This window comes from Scyliorhinus canicula, chromosome 3 (assembly GCF_902713615.1).
Source record: "Scyliorhinus canicula chromosome 3, sScyCan1.1, whole genome shotgun sequence".
Lineage (NCBI taxonomy): Eukaryota > Metazoa > Chordata > Chondrichthyes > Carcharhiniformes > Scyliorhinidae > Scyliorhinus > Scyliorhinus canicula.
Genome location: NC_052148.1, coordinates 208,005,012 through 208,030,276, shown reverse-complemented (window position 1 = coordinate 208,030,276; position 25,265 = coordinate 208,005,012). Strand labels below are relative to the sequence as shown.

General features: G+C 46.5%; 1 protein-coding gene across 8 annotated transcripts in view; it reads left to right on the top strand.

The window, feature by feature from the left end:
- Positions 1-25,265, top strand: part of sorcs2 (sortilin-related VPS10 domain containing receptor 2) — an 840,628-nt gene that overhangs the window by 633,667 nt on the left and 181,696 nt on the right. For all 8 annotated transcript variants that reach the window (XM_038792097.1, XM_038792096.1, XM_038792100.1 and 5 more), the window contains 3 exons: positions 1,203-1,267; positions 4,454-4,572; positions 18,526-18,615. In XM_038792097.1, the coding sequence (XP_038648025.1) occupies positions 1,203-1,267; positions 4,454-4,572; positions 18,526-18,615 (274 nt within the window). The remainder of the gene's footprint in view (positions 1-1,202; positions 1,268-4,453; positions 4,573-18,525; positions 18,616-25,265) is intronic.

Here is a 25,265-nt window from a genome sequence, read left to right as displayed (position 1 = left end):
ACACCCAGCACGTGGCTGAGAGCAAGCTGGTACAGTTAGACTGAGTTACTACAGTTAGATTAGCAGAGAGTTGAACTCATTTGAGAACTGTGTTAATAGTTCAATAAACATGTTGAACTCATTTCAATGTCTGGAGCATCCTTTAGTTAAGACTGCATCAAGTAGCAGCCTGTGTTATCCGAAGCAGCATAACACAACAGATGCCTTAATGGGTAATGCAGCAGTGCGGGCAGAGACTCTCACTGCAGAAACCTGTCCCTTGGAGGGTATTCCACTATGTGTGTCTGTGTCTGAGCCAGACAAACTCCCAGAGAGCTTCGGGAGTTTTGTCCTTTCAGGAATGGTATCTTAATACCCTTCCCATATTGTGAACATGTTCATTTTACTGACACGGGGGCCACTCAGTCCTTAAAGGTAGAGGGAGACTTAAACCTACCCCTCCCACAAACACACACACAGACACCCACCACTCCCTGAAGGCCAAAGTACTGATCAGTGGAGTGGTAGGAACATCTGTGTTTATACCCCATCATAGAGTCCACATGGAGTGTGACCTTGTTTCAGGTTCTGTCATGGCAGGCAGTTTCTGAACTCCTCAGAAACATTTTGGTTGGCAGAAATGTGTTAACCAGCGAACAAAAAGAGGTCAACAAGTGGAAACCTGGAGGAGAGCAGAAATCTGGGGGAAATCCAGAGGCCCAAATGGCTGAAATAGCACCCAGAATCATTGACTGAAGGCAAGTTATTAAACCAGAAAAGGAAAAGGTTAAGGAGTTGCCTAAAATATGGCTGGCAGAAACCTTATTTTTCAATAAAAGGACAGAAGGAGTTCCAAGATTGATGAGCAGATAGGGACTGAGTTAACTCCCCCAGTCAAAAAGCCACAGGGGAGTGTAGCTGGAATTGCACCTCCACCAGAGTGCAGTAGTGTTCCAAAACATGCAGAGCCTAATGCCCAACTTATTAGCAGAGGGATCCCAACCAGATTGGATCCCATACCTACCCACCTTGATGCAGAATCACAAGGTCACCCACTGAATATAAAATGATCCATAATAGCACCCAGGCTACAGCGCTGTAGCCCTACCTGGTATGAGGTAGCAAGAGGAGATGAAGAGAATTGAATACCTTAAATCTGTTTTATTAGCTTGGATCCCTTTCTAGATTTGGGAAGAAATGTTAATGGTTATTTCTTGTTCCAGGTCTGTGACAGGAGTTGACGGTGACCCTGATTTGGTTCACATGGAAATTCAGGACAACAGTGGAGGTAAAGATAGGAATGATACCTATGATATCAATGATATACCTGCATGCTGTACACTGTGCCAGTGATATGTTGCATACAATGCTGGACAGGCATGATAGTTACAAGGGATGTGTTGTTACTATGTTCTTGAGCTTGAATCAATGTGAGTACAAAACGGGTGATAGCAAATTGGCTACAGTTATACGCCTCAACTGGTTTTTTTTAAAAACTCCATTTTATTGCAGAGCATTCAGGGTGCAGCCTTAAACTTAAACACAAGATAAATATTAGAGTTATAGAATATGGATTCAGTGGGCCAAATCATCCTCTTCTGTTCCATAATGACTCCATTAATTATGCTGGCTACTATTCGAATTACCCTGTTAATTGATTATGTTCACATGCTACTATTGATTCAGCTCAATTTCAAGATCTTTATTGGATTGTAAAATATTCAGCACAATGTTTTGTAAAATGTAGGTTTCTGGGACAGGTTTATTATTTGGAATACTAGGACGCTAAGAGTTTCCCATCTTATTCTCACAATTATTCAAAACAATGGGTGGTATTTAATAGAGACTGGGTAGGTGGTGGTGGGGGGGGGGGGGGGGGGCAATCACATGTTACTTCTTTTCAGGCCAGCCACATTAAGTGCCAGTCGGGCAATTAGCTGGGTAGTGGTGTGCCTGAACCAGGATCAAGGACCCTTGGGGTGGCCGTCTTGCCCAGCGAGAGGCCGGGAATTCTTCATTGCTTGGCAGTGCCATTGGAGAGGCAGTGGCTGCTGTTGGTAAAACACATCTGAGACGCCGGACCACCATGGACCCAGGCACAGGTCACCGATGATGGGAGGGGTGGTCAAGGGGTTGGGGGGGGGGGGGGTTGAAAGCAAGGCCATGGTCTCAACACCCACCCACCCCCAAACACCCACCACCACTTCCCAGTGGCAGGTCCCTCAATCAAGCATTGAGCACTTTTGACCCCATCCCCGGGAACCCTGCAAGTATACACAACAGAGCTCACTTTTGGACTTCCCACATGGTGACTGACCCACTTAGTGGTGATGAATTAATTGTCCATTTCAGAGCTTCACTTGTAGTTGCAGTTGGGACGGGTAGGCCATCTGAGGTTCTTCCCACCACGGACTTAAATTGGGTCAGTGGTGGAAGGTGGCAAGGTCTGTAACGTCCACCCTCCTGCCTCTTTGAATGCCACCCTGCCACCAAGCCTGCCCCAGGTGAGGGCATTAAATTCCATCTCTGGGGTTGTTGAACTCAGCCATGTCTCCTGGATTGTGCAGAGTGGAGGGCAACAGAAGAAGGAAAGATTATCCCAGGCAAAATTAACCAGAGCTATTTCTATATTTTCCAGAGGTCTGTTCAAAGACAAAGAGCAGTACCTCAGGAAGTGGCTGCTTTTCTGCTGTCACTTTGAGGAGTTGCCAGATGCACAGAAGGATTCAATGACTGGAGAAAATAATAACCCTAAAATTAATGGGGCAAAGGGAAAATAAATCTTTAAAATGTAGGAGTGAAAAACTGTATATTACAACACTGCCATTGGCAGCCTAGGTTCAGCTTCAGTGCTGTCTGTGCTGCTGCACTCAGAGAATATAAGAACCAGCTCAGTGGGAGTTTTTCTTGGACACCACTGAAGGAAAATTAAGCCATAAGAAGCAAATGTAATGGTCTGTCACTACCAGTACAGGGCACCATTGGACTCCTGAGCTGTCTGCTCAACCCAGGCTGCAAAAGGCATTTCTAGCTTGCTAACCCATGTGGACCTTTTCCAACAATCCTGGAACGTCCATACTCAAAAATGAAAGCTAAGGTTTATGATTTTTAAGCAACTGAATATACCCAAGATTAGTGCAGATATGTTTTTGTGTTGCTGCTGGCGGAGTGGAGTTTGTCAGCCTTGGTCATTTTATTTTGTTACCCTACTGGAAATTGTTCTATTCTGTGACAGAATTACATAAAGGAGACATTCGATTTGTTTCTAAAAGTACAATCTAGAGTTTGGATACTTGACTGGTCCACTGTTAATTAACACTCGTGAGGTCAAGTTCTTCAATTAATTATTTGCTTTAACACGAATCAGCAGCAGTACTTTCTGTGCGGAGTGTGCTGCTTTGAGCTGTAGTGCTTTTTGTAGAATGCAGCCTCGTGCTAATTAAAGTAACCCAACTTGCGATGAAGTGGAAACTAAAAGTACATCTTTTTGAGGTAATTATGGTTGACAGTTATTTTGATTTGACGATTAGCGTTTTTATTAACTACAGCTACTTCTGAAAAATAATGGGGTTGATGATTAATGATTACATACATGATGAATATTGTTGTAGTTGTAATTATCAGGGGAAAAAAAACAAGTGTGCTTTTTAGGGTAATTACTATAAGCAGATTATTTTGTCTAGATGGAGAACAAATATTAGGCTGCGCAAGTGGGAATGATTAATGCAGAGCAGCACTTTGCAAGATGTTTTGATGCTTATGCAGGCTGGAGTTCTGCATCTATAATGCACCTTCCAGGATTCAGTCAACAAACCAGCTCACAGACAGGTTTGCTTCTGGGGTGCACATGCAGTGCCAATGAAATATTGCACTGCTGCCTGTCTGTCATAAATCTACAGTATCCATTAAACACACATAGCTTGAGACCATGCTGTCATCTGTTAAGCAGTGATCCCTTTATTTGTGAAGGAGGGATTCTATGATGGTGTATTGGAGTTGTTGGGCTAGCTAACAGGATAACACAGCAAACTATGAAATGCATTCACCTTTTTCACCTCATTGCAGGGATTGCTATCTCCTAGATATTTCCATTTTGGAAATGGTTATTGAATCTCTGTTTTAAGTGAAATATAAAAAATAATAATCCACCAGTGGTATCACTTGTGATCAATCAGAATCTTTCTTACTGACAGAGTACATGGTCACCTCTGTTTTCCAGAAGCGGGGGTGGGGGGGGGGGGGGGGGGGGGGGCGAGAGAAAGGATGATAAAAACAAAACCAGCCGGCTCACAGTATACCTTTGAGGTAACCTGAGCCAAAGGCTTTGAAGTAGAATTGAAATATTGCATTCTTTGCACTGCCTTGCATACAGATTGTAAAGTTTGAAAGCAGCAGGCAGGCTCTTTTCTGCAGTTAATTATTTATTTATTAGGAAATATTGAATATTGTTTTACATTTTTTTTCCCACACACAGGCTTTCTTTATGTCACTTGCCAAATTTCAAACTGCAGTGAAAAGGCACTAAAAGCTCATTTCTCTGGAAACATAGATCAGAACTCGCTGCTTGTCAATGACGACTACATTTTCATTCAGGTAATTAATTCACATAAACTTCATTACCTGTGTTTTATTAAGATATAAACTACATTATAAAGAAGACATATAATTAGCAGTACATTAATTATAACAAACTGGACAGACAACCTTGAAGTAAAATTTAATTGCCAGGGACATAAGTGTTCCACTTTTAGATAGGTTCATTGTTGTGGTAAGTAGAGGTTTTTTTAAGTGAACAGATGTGTATTGTTCTGGAAATACACCTAAAGAGACCAGGGCTGTGCAGCAGATGCACTCTGCCGAGATTGCCTTTGCTGAGATCAGCAGTGTGTCAGCTTGAGGTTTCCCTGAGTTAAATGACCACGTTATGAGCTCTATGGAGGAGTCCTTCAAATACCGGATTTCAATTCAATCTATCAAACAAAATAACCGGCCATTAACAAGTGGAAAGGGGCAATTCTGTGCTTTCAGTGCACTCATAGCTTCCCATGCATTTATATACGACACCCATTTAAGATGATAATAAGCAAATCTAGCTCCCATGACACATTTGGAACCCCAATCACAATTTTAAGGTCCAATTGGATGGCGCATGCATTGTCAATACTCAGTCCATTTGTATCTGCGTTAAGTGGCATAACCAGCGTTTATTAGAGGAATTATTGACGGGTGTTAAAAAATGGCCTAGGATTTTTTTTTAACCTTTTAATGTTGTGGGGCATGAGGATCAGGAAGGTCCACAATAATACTTTGTCCAACAGCCATAAGTGGCTCTGTGGGGTCACACCCGTCTCCACGGTAGCATGGTGGTTAACATAAATGCTTCACAGCTCCAGGGTCCAAGGTTCGATTCCCGGCTGGGTCACTGTCTGTGTGGAATCTGCACGTCCTCCCCGTGTGTCCGTGGGTTTCCTCCGGGTGCTCCGGTTTCCTCCCACAGTCCAAAGATGTGTGGGTGAGGTGGATTGGCCATGATAAATTGCCCTTAGTGTCCTAAAGAATAAGGTTAATGGGGGGGTTGTTGGGTTACGGGTATAGGGTGGATATGTGGGTTTGAGTGGGGTGATCATTGCTCGGCACAACATCGAGGGCCGAAGGGCCTGTTCTGTTCTGTACTGTTCTAAATCTAAATCACTCCCAGTTCCCCAGCTACACCTCCCCAACCATCGATCAAGCCAGCTCATAACCCCAGTTTGGCTCTTACTTGTTGGGCACCTAAAGGTACTCTTTTGAAATATATTTTATGCTAGCAATTTAATATCATTAAACAAATTCACATCCCAACATCTCAGTACTTCCCTTTGCAAGGGCTTTTCTCACCCTCTTCATTTGTCTTCATAGATCAATGCGCTCCCTTTCATCAAAGTGCTAGTTGAGAAATTCAGTCCTGAGCTCACTACTACTGTCTACCGCAAATCTACCTTCAAGGGTCAATATACACATTGGGATTCATACAGCTCCACGTGCTGTAGGAGTGGCCCATGCGCTTAGCATTGTCCTTGTCAGCAATTTTGTAAATAGGGCCCTAACCCTTTGATCACTTTGGAAACCTTATACAGAAATAGAGTCCAATAAAGCGATCCTGCTTTCCAATCAGATCATTGTTTTTTTTTAAAATAATTTTTATTGAAATTTTCACAAAATATCAAAAACAAAAAATATCAACAAGAAAACAGTATTAACAAAAGAAAAACACAGTAACCCCCAAAACCAACCCCCCCCCCCAGTAACTATAAAAAGAAGAAATAGATAAGCACCCGGCAAATTCAATAAACACATATACACATTTCTCCCCTCCCCCAAAACAAACCCCCCCCCCCCCCCCCCCCCCCCCCCGGGTTGCTGCTACTACCGGCCTATTTCCCTACCGTTCTGCCAGGAAGTCAAGGAAAGGCTGCCACTGCCTGAAGAACCCCTGTACTGATCCCCTCAGGGCAAATTTCACCCTCTCCAATTTAATGAACCCCGCCATATCGTTGATCCAGGCCTCCACGCTTGGGGGCCTCGCATCCTTCCACTGAAGAAGAATCCTCCGCTGGGCTACTAGGGACGCAAAAGCCAGAACACGGGCCTCTTTCGCCTCCTGCACTCCCAGCTCCACTGCAACCCCAAAAATTGCGAGTCCCCAGCCTGGCTTGACCCTGGATCCTACCAGCCTCGACACCGTCCTGACTACCCCATTCCAAAATTCCCCCAGCGCTGGGCATGCCCAGAACATATGGGCATGGTTCGCTGGGCTCCCCGAGCACCAAGCACACCTGTCTTCGCCCTCGAAAAACCTACTCATCCTCGTCCCGGTCATGTGAGCCATATGTAGCACCTTGAACTGTATGAGGCTAAGCCTCGCACAACAAGAGGAGGAATTCACTCTTTCCAGGGCATCCGCCCACATCCCCTCCTCAATCTCCTCACCCAGCTCCTCTTCCCATTTACCCTTCAGCTCCTCCATTGAGGCCTCATCTACCTCCTGCATTACGTGGTACACGTCCAAAATCCTCCCTCCTCCAACCCACACCCCCGAGAGCACCCTGTCCCGTACCGCACATGGGGGCAGCAGAGGGAACCCCTCCACCTGCCGCCTGGCAAACGCCCGAACCTGCATGTACCTAAACATGTTCCCTGGGGGGAGCCCAAACTTCCCTTCTAACTCACCCAGGGTCGCAAACCTCCCATCCACAAACAGGTCCCTCAACCTCCTAATACCTACCCTGTGCCAGCCAAGAAACCCACAATCGATGCTCCCTGGAACAAACCAGTGGTTCCCCCGTATCGGGGACTCCATCGAGCCCCCCACTTCCCCACTATGCCGTCTCCATTGTCCCCAGATCTTTTTTTTTGATTTTTAAAAAAAATTTAGAATATCCAATTAAGAGGCAATTTAGCGTGGCCAATCCATCTATCCTGCACATCTTTGGGTTGTGGGGGTGAAACCCACGCAAACACGGGGAGAATGTGCAAACTCCACACGGACAGTGACCCAGAGCTGGGATTGAACCTGGGACCTCGGCGCCGTGAGGCTGCAGGGATAACCCACTGCGCCACCGTGCTGCCCATTGCCCCCAGATTTTGAGGGTAGCCGCCACATGGGCTCATGGTATACCTCGTTGGAGGGAGCGGCAACGGCGCCGTTACCAGTGCCTCCAGGCTCGTGTCCACACAGGACGCCATCTCCATCCTCTTCCATGCTGCCCCTTTCCCGTCCATTACCCACTTCCGCACCATCGCTGCGTTGGCAGCCCAATAGTACCCACAGAGGTTGGGCAGCGCCAGCCCCCCCCCATCCCTGCCCCGCTCCAAAAACACCCTTCTCACCCTCGGAGTCCCATGCGCCCATATAAATCCCGTAATACTCCTGTTGACCCTCCTAAAAAAAGGCCTTCAGGATAAGGATGGGGAGGCACTGGAACAGGAACAGAAACCTCGGGAGCACCGTCATCTTGACTGACTGCACCCTGCCCGCCAGCGACAGCGGCAACATGTCCCATCTTTTAAACTCCTCCTCCATTTGCTCCACCAGCCTAGTGAGGTTAAGTTTGTGCAGGGCCCCCCAGCTCCTAGCCACCTGGACTCCCAGGTACCTAAAGCTCCTCCCTGCCCTTTTCAGCGGGAGCCTACCAATCCCCTCCTCCTGATCCCCCGGGTGCACGACGAACAACTCACTCTTACCCAGGTTGAGCTTGTACCCTGAAAAGCCCCCAAATTCCCTAAGAATCTTCATCACCTCCGGCATTCCCCCGACTGGGTCCGCTACATATAGCAACAAGTCAGCTGTGTAAAGTGACACTCGGTGCTCCTCCCCATCCCGCACCAGACCCCTCCACTTCCTCGACTCCCTCAATGCCATGGCCAGGGGCTCAATTGCCAACGCAAAGAGCAAGGGGGACAGGGGACACCCCTGTCTCATCCCCCGGTACAACCGAAAGTACTCCGATCTCCTATTCGTGGCTACGCTCGCCATCGGGGCCTCATATAACAGCCTCACCGAACTGACAAACCCCTCCCCGAACCCAAACCTTTCCAGCACCTCCCACAGGTACCCCCACTCAACCCTATCAAAGGGCTTCTCCGCGTCTAATGCTACCACTATCTCCGCCTCCCCTTCTAACGCCGGCATCATTATAACATTCAGAAGCCTACGTATATTGGTGTTCAGCTGCCTTCCCTTCACAAACCCCGTCTGGTCCTCATGAATGACCCCCGGCCCACAGTCCTCTATCCTTGTGCCCAATATCTTCGCCAACAACTTGGCATCCACATCTAACAGCGAGATCGGCCTATATGATCCACACTGCAGGGGGTCCTTGTCCCATTTAAGGATCAAGGAAATCAGCGCCCGTGACATAGTCGGGGGCAAAGCCCCCCCTCCCTTGCCTCGTTAAAGGTCCTAACCAACAGGGGGCCCAGCAGGTCTGCGTACATTTTATAAAATTCGACCGGGAACCCATCCGGCCCCGGCGCCTTCCCCGACTGCATGCTGCCTATCCCAGTAACCAGCTCCTCCAGCTCAATCGGCGCCCACAGCCCCTCCACCTGCCCCTCCTCCACCTTCGGAAAGCTCAGCCTGTCCAAAAAGTTCCACCCAGTGCGGGGCATGATCCGAAATGACTATGGCTAAATACTCGGCATCCTCCACCCTCGAAATCAGCCCCCTGCTCAGAACAAAAAAATCGATCCGGAAATAGGCTTTATGCACGTGGGAGAAAAATGAATACTCCCTGGCCCTCGGCCTCGCAAACCTCCAAGGGGCCTCACGGGAGCATGGTGGTTAGCATCAATGCTTCACAGCTGCAGGGTCCCAGGTTCGATTCCCGGCTGGGTCACTGTCTGTGTGGAGTCTGCACGTCCTCCCTGTGTGTCCGTGGGTTTCCTCCAGGTGCTCCGGTTTCCTCCCACAGTCCAAAGATGTGCGGGTTAGGTGGATTGGCCATGCTAAATTGCCCGTAGTGTAAGGTTAATGGGGGGATTGTTGGGTTACGGGTATACAGGTTACGTGCGTTTAAGTAGGGTGACCATTGCTCGGCACAACATCGAGGGCCGAAGGGCCTGTTCTGTGCTGTACTGTTCTATGTTCTATGTTCTATGATCCACCCCTCCCATCTGGTCCATAAACCCCCTCAACACCTTAGCCGCCGCGGGCCTCCTGCCCGTCCTGGACATGGATCGATCCAATGGGGGATCCAGCACTGTGTTAGAGTCCCCCCCCCCAAATATCAGGCCCCCCGTATTCAGATCCGGAATGCGGCCCAACATGCGCCTTATAAAACCCGCATCGTCCCAATTTGGGGCATAGACATTCACCAGCACCACCCGCTCCCGTTGCAACTTGCCGCTCCCCATCACATACCTCCCGCCACTGTCAGCCACCACCTTCGACGCCTCAAACGACACCCTTTTTCCCACAAGGATCGCCACTCCCCGATTTTTTGCATCCAGCCATGAGACAAGGCATCCAGCCCCGAATGAAACACTTGGCCCACCCATCCCTTCCTCAGTCTAACCTGGTCCGCCACCTTCAGGTGCGTCTCCTGAAACATGGCCACGTCCGCCTTCAGCCCCGTCAGGTGCGTAAACACCCAGGCCCGTTTGACCGGCCCATTCAGCCCCCTCACATTCCAGGTTATCAGCCGGATCAGGGGGCTTCCTGCCCTCCCCTGCCGACTAGCCATGACCCATCCCCTGCCCGCCCCAGGCCAGCGCCCCCCACTCGGCCCGTTCCCCACAGCGGCAAACCCCCACCCCGGCCCCCCCTGCATACGCCAGCTCCTTCCTGGCCATTTTAGCAGCAACCCAGTACCCCCCCATTCCCCCCCCCCCCCCCCCCCCCCCCCGCCCACCCCCCAGGCTAGGACCCCTCCCAGCCGCGTTACTCCCTCCATAGCACTCCCGTGAGCCAGCTAACTTCTGCTGACCCCGGCGGCTCCCGCCACACCTCTGACCCCTCCCAATGTGGGGCTACTTCTCCTCCCCCATACCCATCAGCACACCCTCCTCTTCCCCCTCCCACTCTCGCGCGGGAAAAAAGCCCGCGCTTCTCAGCTCCGACCCCGCCCCCATCCACCCTCAGCACGGGAAACAAAAGAAAAGCCCGCGCTTTCCCCCTGCCCGACCCCACCTCCTCTAGGGTAGCTCCCCTTGTCGGCCCCCACCACCAACTCCCCACACTTCAAATCTACCCCCAACTCGAGCCCATCCACCGACCCCACACAAAAAGACAGCGCCCCACCCGCCCTAGAAACAACACACAACCAGCATAAAACAGCATGAAACAGAGACCCCCCCCCCCACCAAAAGTTAACAGAGTTATTTACAAACCCCCGACCCTCAGTTAGAGTCCAACTTCTCGGCCTGCACAAAGGCCCACGCCTCCTCCGGGGACTCAAAATAAAAGTGCCGGTCCTTGTAGGTGACCCACAGACGTGCCGGCTGTAACATGCCAAACTTCACACTCTTTCTGTGGAGCACTGCCTTCGTCCGGTTGTACCCGACCCTCCGCTTAGCCACCTCCGCACTCCAGTCCTGGTAGATCCGCACTACTGTGTTCTCCCACTTGCTGCTCCGCTCCTTCTTGGCCCACCTAAGCACGCACTCTCGGTCAACGAACCGGTGGAACTGTACCAGCACCACCCATGGCAGCTCATTCGGTTTGGGCCTCCTGGCTAGTATTCTGTGGGCCCCTCCAGCTCCAGGGGCCCCTGGAAGGACCCAGCTCCCATCAGCAAGTTCAACAAAACGACCACATAGGCCCCCAGGTCTGACCCTTCCAGCCCCTCCGTGAGGCCCAGGATCCGCAAATTCTTCCGCCTCGACCGGTTCCCCATCTCCTCGAACCGCTCCTGCCACTTCTTATGGAGTGCCTCATGCATCTCCACCTTTACCGCGAGGGCCGCAGCCTCATCCTCTCTTTCAGAGGCTTGTTGTCGGTGCTTCCGGATCTCCACCTCCTGGGCTGTCTGCGTCGCCAGCAGCTTGTCCGTATTAGCCTTCAGCGAGTCTAGCAGCTCCACTTTTAGCTCCCGAAAGCAGCACTGAAGAGTCTCCTGCTGCACCTGCGCCCACTGCCTCCATTCCTCGAGGCCTCCGCCGGCCGCCATCTTGTTTTTCTTCCCCCGCTTTTTTCTAGGCGCTGCCACCGCTATTTTGCTGGTCCCACTCCTGGTCCAGACCATAGAATACTGGGGATCTGCTGCTGACACCTTCCCACGTCGGGAATCGTCGATCAAGTACCACTGGGGGCCCTTAAAAGAACCCAAAAGTCCGTTCTTGGCGGGAGCTGCCGAACGTGCGGCTTAGCTCCGCATAGCCGCAACTGGAAGTCACCCCAATCAGATCATTGTTCACTGTGTACCATGCAAATTCACAAATGGGCCAAAGGCTGCTATTTTTGGACCTAAAATGTTCCCGGTCTCCCTCAAATTACCCTTGAAATGCAAAATATCTAAAGACTTTGAACAACGGATTGAGCAAGCTGTTTCATGCTGTTAATGCGCAGTGAATATGTGTGTGGTGTTTGCCACTAACAGAATGCTGCCATCAATCCAAGAAGATAATCTGTCTACATCACAATTGAGCAACATCATGTCTGAATTAGTGCTGGTGCAATGCCATTGACAGATTGAATCAAACAGCATGTTCCTTTGATTGTTCATAATAAGCAAAATACAAACTACTCAACTAGCCCATACTTGCAAAATCCAAGTAAAACATCCACTGTTAGATGTGATCCTGCAATTTGGACAGCACTCGCTGAATAATTCTGAGTGTGCTGATATCTGCACTAACAACCAATTTCATAGAATCATAGAATCCCTACAGTGCAGAAGGAGGTCGTTTGGCCCATCAAGTTCTCAGTGACCCTCAGAAAGAGCACCCTGCCTCGGCCCACTCCCCCGCCCGTCCCCGTAACCCCACCCAACAGTTTGACACTAAGGGGCAATTTCATCATGGCCAATCCACCTAACCTGCACATCTTTGAATGATGGGAGAAAACCGAAGCACCCAGAGGAAACCCACGCAGACACGGGGAGAAGGTACAAACTTCACAGACAGTCACCTGAGGTCAGAATCGAACCTAGGTCCCTGACATTGTGAGGCAGCAGTGCTAGCCACTGCACCACCATGCCGTGGAGTATAAATTGTTGTCATCATTTGAAATTTGTCCTGATGAGTGCAAGACTAAAAGTTTCAGCAACGTACACATTTTATTCCTCTACTGATCTTGCAGTATTTTGGGGGGATTTTTGCTTCTCTCCCAAGGTCTGCCTTTGATTTTTTAAAAAGATTAATTTTTATACATTTATCTATTACATTTTCCTCCCTTATCCTACTTAAGTCTAAACTACTTAACCATTTAACTCCAACTTAAAAAGTAACTTTCTACTTTTTTGAGACATCCACTCAATTTTCACAATTCAAAATCTATCTTAAAAATTGCCTCTTTTGTTTCAACCATTTCAACTTTTGCCTTTAAATTCCGTTTTATTTCAAAAATATGCCCTTATACATGCATTAATTTGTCTTATTGTCTCTTGCTCCTACTCCTTCTTCACATCACATTGCACTCAGGTACAGTATTTTATATATTTGCAGCTACTTATGCTTTAAACGTTCCCATTTTCCCAGCTTTCTGCCGCCTGAGTTACTACATGATCTTTGATTGAGTGACTTTTAGTTCCTATTTTAACATGCTTTGTAAATAAACATCACATGATCCATGGAAGAGTGCTTTCTTGTTTGAGAATCGGAATCAAATATATTTCAATATTAGTTACCCAAACAGTATGATCATGAAATTCTACATATTTAGGTATTCACAAAGGAGAGGGACACGTTGATTGGTGGTGTCTCAGAGGGATGTGTAAACACTTTAGAACAGGTTGTTATTACGAGGGAGGAAGTGTTAGGTGTGTTAAAAAGCATTAAGGTAGACAAATTTCGCGGGTCAGCTCCGGAGGGAGGCTGCGGCAAGGGAAATTGTCCAGGTGCGGGACAGGGCAGGGAAGTTGGTGGTAGCTCCAGATCAGATTAACAAAGTCTTTAAGGAATTCTATGAGAGGTTGTACAGGTCAGAGCCACCTGGGGGAGGCCGGAGATGCAGGAATTTCTAGATGGGCTGGAGTACCCGAAGTTAGTGGAGGGGGACAGGGCTACATTAGAAGGGGTGATAGTGGAGCAGCAAATAAAAGATGTGATTGGGAGGTTGCAGTCGGGGAAGGTGGCAGGGCCAGATAGGTTTCCGATGGAATATTATAAAAAATTCAAAGATAAGGTGGTACCGCTGATGGTGGCGATGTTTGAGGAGGTGATAGGGAAGGGGGTGTACCACAAATGTTGGGGCAGGCATCGATTTCCCTGTTGCATTAAGAGATAAGGATCTGACGGAGTATGGACGTATAGGCCCATATCACTTTTAAACGTGGACGCAAAGATATTGGCAAATGTACTGGCAGGTAGGCTAGAGGACTGCCTCCCGAAGGTGATAGGTGAAGATCAGATGGGGTTTGTGAGAGGAGGCAGCTTTTTCGAACATTAGGAGGGTATTGAATGTGGTTACGCACCGGTGGAGAGGAAGGAAACAGAGGGGTAGAATGGGGGTACTTGATCAGTTCTGGAGCGGTTTGGGATTGGACCAAGATTTTTGGACTGGGTAAAGGCACAATATAAGGAGCCGAGGGTGAGTGTCCACACAAATAACGTCAGCTCGGAATACCCCCCCCCCCCCCCCCCCCCTCCTGTTTGCACTCGTGATTGAACCATTGGCCATCGCATTAAGAAGTTCGGGGTTATGGGGAGGGGGGGAATAGAGCATAGGGTGTCCTTACATGCCGATGATTTATTATATGTGTCGGAACCAAATCTGTCAATAGGGGGGATACTGGAGCTGCTTTGGGTGTTTGGGTCTTTTTCGGGGTACAAATTAAATCTAGACGAGTGAATATTTTGTGGTGTCTCGGCCAGGGATGGGGGAGGTTGCCATTCCGTGGGGCAGGGACTCACTGTAGATACCTGGGGTTGCAGGTTGCTCGGGACTTGGGGGGGTGGGGGGGGGCTCTATAGGTACAACATTTCTAATTTGGTGGGGAGGGTGAAAGCTGATCTGGCAAGGTGGGATAGTCTCCCTCTGTCACTGGCGGGTCGGGTTAAAATGAACGTGTTGCCGCGATTTCTGTTTATTTTTCAATGCCTGCCGATTTTGAAATGAAAATGAAAATCGCTTATTGTCACGAGTAGGCTTCAATGAAGTTACTGTGAAAAGCCCCTAGTCGCCACATTCCGGCGCTTGTTCGGGGAGGCTGGTACGGGAATTGAACCATGCTGCTGGCCTGCCTTGGTCTGCTTTAAAAACCAGCGATAGATTGAAGGGATGATTACCTCATTCATACGGGGAGGGAAGGTGGCCAGACTTCAAAAGGTGCTACGACAGAGAGGAAGGCAGGCAGGGGGTTTGGGTCTTCCAAACTGATGTATTATTATTGGGTGGCCAATGTGGAGAAGCTACAGAGCTGGGTCAGAGGAGTTGACCCCCAGTGGGTTAGAGTGGAGGAGAGTTTGTGTAGGGGGTTGGGATTTAAGGCGCTAGCAACACGGCCCTAGGGAAATACTCAGTGAGTCTGGAAGTAATAGCTTTGTTGAGAATTTGGAGGCAGTTTTGGCAGCACTTCCGGTTGGGGGCAGGATCAAGGGAATGCCGATTCAGGGGAACTATATAGTTGAGCCAGGGAAGTGGGATGGAAATTTTCAGAGATGGGAGGAGAAAGAAATTAGGACACTAAAAGATTTGTTTCTTGGGGGTCGGTTTGCAGGTTTGAAGGAGCTGGGAGCAAAGTATGGGCTGGAGCAGGGGGAAATATTTAAATACATGCAAGTTTGAGACTTTGCCAGAAAGGAGATACAGAGCTTCCCGGAGGAGCCGGCTACCACATTGCTGGATGAGGTGCTGACGACAGGGGGACTGGAGAAGGGTGTAGTGTCGGCGGTTTACGGGGCTATTTTGGAAGAAATGAATGCACCGCTGGAAGGGATCAAGGCAAAGTGGGAGGAAGAGTTGGGAGAGGGTATGGGGGAGGGGTTCTGGTGTGAGGTGCTCCGGAGGGTAAACACCTCCACCTCGTGCGCGAGGTTGGGGCTGATACAGCTGAAGATGATATAAAGAGCACACCCCATAAGGGTGAGGATGAGCCGGCTCTTTGAGGGGGTGGAAGATGTTTGTGAACGTTGCGGGGGGCAATATGTTCATATGTTTTAGTGCTGTCCAAAGCTGGAGGATTACTGAAAGGAGGTTTTTCAGGTAATTTCTAAATTGGTGTACATGAAACTGGACCCGGGCCTTGGGAGGCCATATTCGGGGTGTCGGACCAGCCGGGGTTGGAAACGGGCGCGGGGCAGATGTTGTAGCCTTTGCCTCGTTGATCTCCCGAAGGTGGATACTGTTGGGATGGAGATCAATCTCTCCACCATGTTCCCTGGCGTGGCGGGGGGACCTGCTGGAATTCTTGACTCTTGAGAAGGTCAAATTTAAACTGAGGAGAAGGATGGAGGGGTTCTACAATTCATGGGCGTAATTCATTATGCACCTTTGAGAATTGGATTACATTGAACATTAGGGGAAGGGGTTGGGAGAGTTGGTGGGGGGAAATGTAGGTGTTAATGGTGACTATGGGTGATTCCTGATTCCTTTTTGTTATTTTTTTATGTTAACATGCGGGCGTGTTTGGGGGTCTGGTGGGAGGATGGGATTGTTGTTATTGATATGGGGATTGACATTGCGTTCGTTACTGATTATTGTTGATTGTTGGGTGTAAATATGGGAGAAAATGTGAAAAAGGAGGAGAATAAAATATATTTTTTAAAAAGGTAGACAAACCCCCAGGGCCAGATGGCATCTGTCCTAGATTACTGAGGGAGACAAGAGATGAAATTACTGGGCCTCTGGCAGAAATCTTTGTATCCTCATTGGCCACAGGTAAGATCCCAGAGGACTGGAGGATAGCCAATGTTGTACCGTTATTTAAGAAGTGTTGCAAGGATAATCTGCGTAATTATAATGTGGAGATGCCAGCGTTGGACTGGGGTGAGCACAGTATGAAGTCTTACAACACCAAGTTAAAGTCCAACAGGTTTGTTTCAAACACGCGCTTTCGGAGTGCAGCTTCTTCCTCAGGTGATTCACCTGCGCTCCGAAAGCTTGTGTTTGAAACAAACCTGTTGGACTTTAACCTGATGTTGTAAGACTTCTTATTGTGCGTAATTATAGGCCAGTGAGCTTGACGTCAGTGATAGTGAAATTGTTGGAAAAGATTCTCGGAGATAGGATCCATGCACATTTGGAAGCGAATGGTCTTATTAGTGACAGAGAGCGTGGTTTTGTACAAGCGAGGTCATGTCTTACTAATTTGATTGAATTTTTTGAGGAGGTGACAAAAATGATTGACAAGGGAAGGGCTGTGGATGTTGTTTACATGGACTTTAGTAAAGCATTTGATAAGGTCCTTCATGGCAGGCTGGTGCAAAAGATTAGATCACATGGGGTCAGGGGTAAACTAGCTGGATGGATCCAGAACTGGCTTGGCCATAGAAGACAGAGGGTAGCTGTGGAAGTGTGTTTTTATGAATGGAGGTATGTATGCTCCACAGGGATCAGTTCTGGGACCTCTGTTCTTTGTAATATATATAAATAACTTGAAAGAAAACATAGCGGGTCTGATTAGCAAGTTTGCGGATGATACTAAGATTGCAGGAGTTGCGGATAGTGATGAAGATTGTCAGAGAATACAACAGGATATAGATAGGCTGCAAAATGTGGCAGAGAAATGCCAGATGGAATTTAACCTAGACAAATGCGAGGTGATGCATTTTGGTAGATGCAATTCAGGTGGGAGTGATAAAATAAATGGCAGAACTATCAAGAGCATAGAAACACAGAGAGATCTGGGCGTGCAGATCCACAGATCCTTAAAAGTGGCAGCACAGATGGAAATGGTGGTAAACGAAGCATATGGCATGCTTGCCTTCATCGGATGGGGTGTCGAGTATAAAAGCTCGAAAATTATGTTACAATTATATAGAACGTTGGTTAGGCCACATTTGGAATACTGTGTCCTATTCTGGCCACCGCACTATCAGCAGGACGTAGAGGCTTTGGAGAAAGTACAGAAAAGGTTTACCAGGATGTTGCCTGGTATGGAGGGTATGAGCTATGAGGGGAGATTGAATAACCTGGGATTGTTCTCCCTAGAGAGACGGAGATTGAGGGGCGACCTGATAGAAATTAATAACATTATTAGGGGTATAGATAGGGTGAACAGTTGGTGGCTTTTTCACAGGGCGGAAATGACAATTACAACGGGACACAAGTTCAAGGTGAGGGGGGAAAGGTTCAGTGGAGATGTGCAGGGGAAGTTCCTTACATAGAGGCTGGTGGTGGCCTGGAATGCACTGTCAAGTGAGGGCAGATTTATTAGCAACCTTTAAGACTTAACTGGATAGGCACATGAACAGTTGGGGTATAGAAGGATACAGGTGGTTGGTCAAGATAGGACACGTGATCGGCGCAGGCTTGGATGGCCATAGGGCCTGTTCCTGTGCTGTATTGTTCTTTGTCCTTCTTTGTTCTTTGTTTTATCAATGTACCCTGACGGTTCAGGGAACAATGAACCAACAACCGAGAGTATAAGATTCCGTACAGAAAGTAAATTCCCAGGGAAGATTAACTTCAGTATGTTGTCAGGATCCTTATTACCAAGTGAGACTGACTAGTTTGGATTCAATCCCCATGAGTTGGAAAACTCTAACAAGGAAGATAAATAATGGGACAAGAATTTGTTTTAAACTTTAAATTCTAAACATTGCCAATGATCTCGATTCATGTTAAAGTTCACAATTTTTTCTCGTTTCCCAGTTAATTAAATAATTTGTAAATCTTGACACTTTGTTCGTTTCTCCATTTCAGTGTTAATTCCTTGGTTACTGACATTAGTGAACTTTATTTTTCAGGCAACATCTGAAAACCGGACAAAGTATTATGTCTCTTATCGGAGAGGCGAGTTTGTTCAGATGAAATTACCTAAATATGCCCTACCGAAGGTGACCACTTTAAGCTGATTAAAATCTTTATGAAACTCATTACAATGTTTTTTGAACATTTTGCATACAGAGCACATGTTCATCTGCCATATTTTGTAAATAACACCCGTGATGTTCACTAAAGATTCTCGACCTGCGCGAGAAATGCCACAGAAGATCTAGTTTACTGTTTAATAGCCAACTATTTGTAACTGTAAAAAGGGTAAGAAGACTGACGTGGATTCACTGTTGGGCAATCTCAACCACCAATACCTTGTCACTCCACATAACTAGAAGTAGTGTTACAGTGAGTATGTTTTCATTGGTGGTAAGCGAATTCTGTCTCGTACACAAGCATTTTTTGTAGAAAAAAAGACTTAAATGGAAAAGAGTTTACAAATTGAAGACATATTTATTTTGGCTGTTCAGTGAGTCAAATAGCCAAATTCGTTCCTGCTTCTTTCGAGAGTCTGATATTTACGTTACACACTTAGACTTTTGAGATTTATTACTGAAAGAGGGACATGTTGCTGAAGCTTTTCATCTAGTACTCTTCAGAATAAATGCAAGAATGCCAAATTTCAAATGATCACACCAATTTATACTGCAAGAGAAAAGGATGCTGATTGGTTGGAAGTCAACTGTGATTCACCAAAATGTTGCCATGGGAAAGCAATGGGGCACTATAAACTCCCTCTCGGGTCATTCGAAAAAGATGCAGGCTTGAATGTATTTATTTGGTTTTTAGAGAATTGGTCCCCGTATGTTACTTCCAGCAAGTGTAAATGGCTCGAGCTTGACTGAGCTGTTTGAGTACAGGCTGTACTTTTTCATAGAATTTACAGTGCAGAAGGAGGCCATTCGGCCCATCGAGTCTGCACCGGCTCTTGGAAAGAGCACCCAACCCAAGCCTACACCTCCACCCTATCCCCATAACCCAGTCACCCCACCCAACATCACAACAGCACTGAAATTCATACACAGTGTTGTTCAATTGTGTGATAGGCAGAATGTCTATTTGGACTAATGGCAATATCCTATTAGTGGAAAATACCACTTGAATAGTCACACCTGAAAGCAGCGTGAAACAGCTTGCTTAACCTATTGTTCAATTGGTTATAGATAATTTGCCTTTCCAGGGTAATTTGAGGTAGATCAGACTGAAAAATGGTGACCTTTGGCCCATTTGCAATTTGCCCTATACACAGAGAACAGTGATCTGATCAGGCTAGCCATTGTCCTACAGTCAGCCTGCACTTGCAAAGCCCTAAACAAAAGGTCTATTGTCAGACATGATTCTAAGTTTGAGTAGCACTTATTGAACTATCTGAATATCTTAATCTTTATTATTAGTGTCACAAATAGGCTTACATGAATACTGCAATGAAGTTACTGTGAAAATCCCCTCATCGCCACACTCCAGCGCCTGCTCAGGTACACTGAGGAAGAATTCAGAATGTCCAATTCACCTAAAAAGCACGTCGTTCGGGAGTATGCTAATGGCTAAACTTACAAGCCATTTAAGATTCTCAGTTAGGCAGGTTAGGTGGATTGGCCATGCTAAATTGCCCCTTAGTGTCCAAAAAGGTTCGGTGGGGTTACTGGGTTACAGGGATTGGGTGGAGGCATGGGATAAGTCGAGTGCTCTTTCAAGGGCCGGTGTAGACTCGATGGGCTGAATGGCCTCCTTCTGCCCTATAAATTTTATGATTCTATGAGGTCGTAACATGGCTCATTTGCACTTGCTGGAAGCAGTTTACATTCATTTGCAGAAACGCATTCTCTGCAAGCAAAATAAATATTTTCAAGCCTTGCACCTGTTTTTGAATTACTGAGGAGCTTGGGGAGCATTTCCTGGTGCCCTGTTGCTTTCTCCAGACCAACATCTGAACCAATCAGAGTCAATCTTTCACCCAGCCCCCATTTCTCCTTAGTGTACAATTTTGTGATATTTAGAAATTTGGCATTTTTTATGTTTGTCCTGATGAATGCTAGACAAAAGGCTTTGGCAAGATATCTCTCTTTTCAGAAGTATACCAAGCAACTGTTTAAAGATTCAATTTCCCTAAATTACATAGTGAAATCTATAACTTCCGCTGCTTCTCATTACCCTCAACTTGCTCACCTTTGCACCTATGGCAACATCTACACCAAGAAATGGGCAACAGGCGGAGGAAAATCAGGTGAGAAACTTGGACAACGTTTGCACACCTGATTGATTCCTCAGGCAGGCGTTTAAATGGGTTCCAAGGACTGCTGCCCAAAATAGATGAAAGGCTGTTGACTGATGAGAATTGGGATCTTGCAGTTGTACACATTTGGAAGTTTCGTAGAGAAACGTAGGAACTGAATACTGGCCCCTGTTTTTCCAGGTTTTTAGTTGTTTAATCATAAAGTAAAGGCAGTGGCATAGTAGTGTTGTCACTGAACTAGTAATCCAGAGACCCATGAAAGCACTGTGGGAACACAGGTTCGAATCCCACCACAGCAGACGGTAGAATTTGAATTCAGTAAAAATTTGGAATTAAACGTCGAATGGATGTCGATTGTCATAAAAGCACATCTGGTTCACTAATGTCCTTTCGGAAATCTGCTGTCCTCACCTGGTCTGGTCCACATGTGACTCCAGACCCACAGCAATGTGGTTGACTCTTAAAAGTCTTAAAAGGCTCATAACTCCTCTGAAATGGCCTAGAAAGTCACTCAGTTGTACCAAACCACTACAAAGTCAATAAAAAGAAATGAAACTGTACGGACAACCAACATTGACCTCGGCACTGGGAACAACAATGGCAAACCTGCAATGTTGTGCTTACTAACATCTGAAAGGCTAGTGTCAAAATTAGGAGAGCTGTTTCACAGACTAGTCAAGCAACAGCCTGACTCAGTCATGCATATGAAATCATACCTTACAGACAATGTCCCAGATACCACCATCACCATCCCTGGTCCTGTCCCACCTGCAGGCCCGACCCAGCAGAGGTGGTGGCACATGTATACGGTCAGGAGGGTGTCGTCCAGAGTCCGCAACATTGACTCTGGATCCCATAAAGCCTCATGCATTAAAGATGTCTAACCATAGTCTGTTTATTTTGTACTTCCTATCCCTTTCTTTTATCTCCCACATGTACCTGACACTTACATTTCTAAACACTCCATGCCCCTGCTTAAATATTAATATCCAAACTCTGGATTAAGTCATTTTTCTGACATTCCCATCACACTTTTGTTCCCGACTGCTCAAATAGCCTTCAGAACAGGCAGTTTATTTCTAATGTTTCTCGTATATACTTATATGCATCTTGTTACAGATTTCCACTCTCTCACATCTCAGAGTGTCTGCCTTTTCCTAGTGCCCTCGAAAGCCTCTTTAAACTGCTCAATTTTGATAGAGCCTCTCTTTTCTGCATCAATCTTTTTTAATCTGGAATGATTCCCAGTTCCGCCACTGGGTCTAGATGTATCGTCCTGGCACTGTGTGTACTCCTTGAAACCTTTAGAGATTCTAACCTGGTGATGATAGATGGCAACATATGAGATGTCTATCTTGATAGTGTTAGCAAAAGTGTTAGAGTTGCAGTTGAAGGGGGTCGAAGAAGCTAACCTGGCCTGAACATTAAACTAATTTTGAAAGCTAATGCAAACTGTGTAGAAGTTGGAAATCAGGGGGGGGAACAGAAAATGCTGGAAACATTCAGCTGGTCAAGCAGCATCTGTGGAGAGAGAAACAGAGCTCATGTTTTGGGTCAATGAAACCTGCTTTCATTTCAGTGAATTAATTTAACATTCTTGAAAAACAAGACTGCTGGAAATTTGAACGAGGGTTGTTGGTGAGTGGGTTACCGATCTGCTCTCATTGCTGAGAATGATGAATGATTCGAATAGAGAGACAAAACCAATATTTTAAACTCTGACAAAAATTGGGATGGAAAATGTAAACAGTGTGAGGTAATGACTGCTCTAAAAAGCAAGCTGCTGTTAAAGTTATCAATCAAGCATTGATGTCACTGCCAGTCAAAGTGCTTCTGGTTTTCATTGGCATTTAGAGCGTTGCACACCTCAAGTCTGACAGAAGTGAACATTTTTGAATTGCTTTTTCACTTGACATCACAAAGAAGATGAACAGATAGGAAATAATTGACAAGGGCTGCTTGACTCTGCTGAAGGGAATTAAGGTACACATGGTGTTGTAAATACTTAACTCACTAGATTTGAAACACTGTTGATAGATTTTTATTTGTCCCATTGATGAGCTTAATATAAGCACACCCCTAAAACTTTTCTCCCTTTGAAGGCCTGATTCATGTTCGTGATACCCCGGACTAGAAAGATGACGAGATCAAACAAGGTCCCTGACACAGTTATTTAAAGGGATATATTTTCAGAATGATATATTAAACAAGGTTAAACTTTGGAGTTCTTAACTAGGAATGTCAGTGTACTTTGAGAAGCAAAATGACCAGTCCTCATCCCTCGTGTTGTAAAATCATCTTGAGGCCCCCTACTTCTATGTGTATGTATGGGGATATTGAGCAAAGCTATGTTGCCCCCTAGAATGAAATAATATGTTGACATGCACAATCTAGACTCCTAAAGAATGGTGATTCTAGAACAATGCTGTTATCATGTAGAGTTGAAACTCAACATTAGATGCCATCTGTAGACAATGCGTTGCCATCTATAGAATAGGAGGGGAGACAATATGGGTGGGAAAGTAAAATGAAAATTGTATGACATCATCACTGAATTCTTAAATATAGATTAGGCCCAATCTATCTGAGTTCTTTGGTGCAAAATAACCCGTATTCTGCTTTTTGGGTTGTATTGCTTTTGAGGTGCAGCTAATCAATGAAGCCAAATCATAGAGAGCTGATCAAAGGAGCAAGCTAATTGTCTGTTTAGGAAAGGATTTACTATTAACTAATAAACATTTATCAGTCTGCAAATTGATGTTTAACTGTCTCACAGGAAAGTGTCAAAACTATTCAAAGCTCTTTAATACATTTATGTCACAAGAAAGAGATTTAAAATCCATGCTCAGAAAACTTCAAGCTACAGTCTTTAAAAGAAGGCCACCTTTGTAGCTCGAACAGAAGCTTTTTCCGTGGAGCCTCAAAGCCTTAAAGGGCAACCTTTGCACAGTAGTTTACTTAGTGTTTTGAATGATTAAACATTTAAAAGGCAGGCACTAAATCACTGTCATGCCGCCGATCAGAATTTCCTTCCCTTTAAATTGGCCGAGCTCTGAGATGGGCTCATGGATTAAATCACAAATTAATGGATATATTTGTTTGAAATGCAATAGCCAAGCTTTAGTATAGTGGCGCTGACTGCCACAGATCTTGTATGATCATCAATCACTGTATCCCGTTGGTCGCTGACAGAGACACAAAAACATTTGATGCTTGAATAACTATTCCTGCATTAAGGTCCAATCAGGCAACCCCCAGCTTTGGCAAATGGAATCTTAATGGCACATTAGCAATGCTTAGCTGGTAGGCCAAATAACGAATAGCATTGAGTAGCTTCTATATTCTAGGGCTCTGCAAGGTACATACATGAGTCATTCTACACACACTCGAATAATAATGTGCACCACTTTGATTTTGTACTATTTCTGCTTTTGATTGAAAAGATATCTGCATAATGTTGGATTAAGTTTATCCTGACATTAACCCTATTGTGTGAGAAAATCATTACTACTTTTATTAATGAGTACATTTTAATGAAGCAGATCCAACACCTTAAGGTAAAGATATAAATGCATAATGCCGTTTATTCGCTATGTCAGTGATCTATAAATGTATTTTTAATTTTGGCAAGTTCTGATCATAGATTCATAGAATCCCTACAATGCAGAATGAGGCCATTTGGCCCATCAAGTCTGCACTAACACTCTGAAAGAGCACCACCCGACTTCCGGTGGCGGCCATGGAGTGAGTGGTCGCACATTTGTATTTGGGGAAAAAGGTGTAGGACTGTCTAGGGAAGGTAATACTCGTTTGGTGTGGTTGGTGGATGGATCCGCAGTCAAGGAATGGTGCAAAAAGAAAGAGCAGCGGGAGCAGGAGAGTTTTTGTGGTGCGCCACAGCGAAAGATGGCAGTGGACTGCCTGCCCAGTGGTCGACAGAGCAGTTGGTAGAGTTCCTGAACAACATGTTTCAGCAACAGAGGAAAGATGCTCTGGAAGACCTAGCCAAGGTGGTGGAACCACTGAGATCTGGGATCGAGCGAATTGAGCAAAGGCTGGAGTCCCAGGGCCTGGTGATCCAGAAGGTTGAGGAGGCGGTGGGGGAGCACGAGGAGCAGTTGGCATCCTTGGTAATGGAGCTGGGAGTGATGCGGGAGAGCCAGTAGAGGGTGAGGGAGAAAGTGGAGGATCTGGAGAATTGCTCCAGGAGGCACAATGTAAGCATTGTTGGGATGCCTGAAGGCATTGAAGGTTCGGAGACTGCTGTGTAGGTGGCAAGGAAGCTGGAGAAGCTGATGGGAGAGGGGGGCCTTCGATCGGCCTCTGGAGTTGGACCTAGCACATGGGGTGCTGAGGAGGAGACCGCAGGGGGCGAGCCGCTGAGGGTGATGGTGGTGCAGCCGCACTGCTGTCTGGACAAGGAGAAGATCTTTCAATGGACGAAGCGGACCAAGAAATGTTCCTGGGAAGGGAATGAGC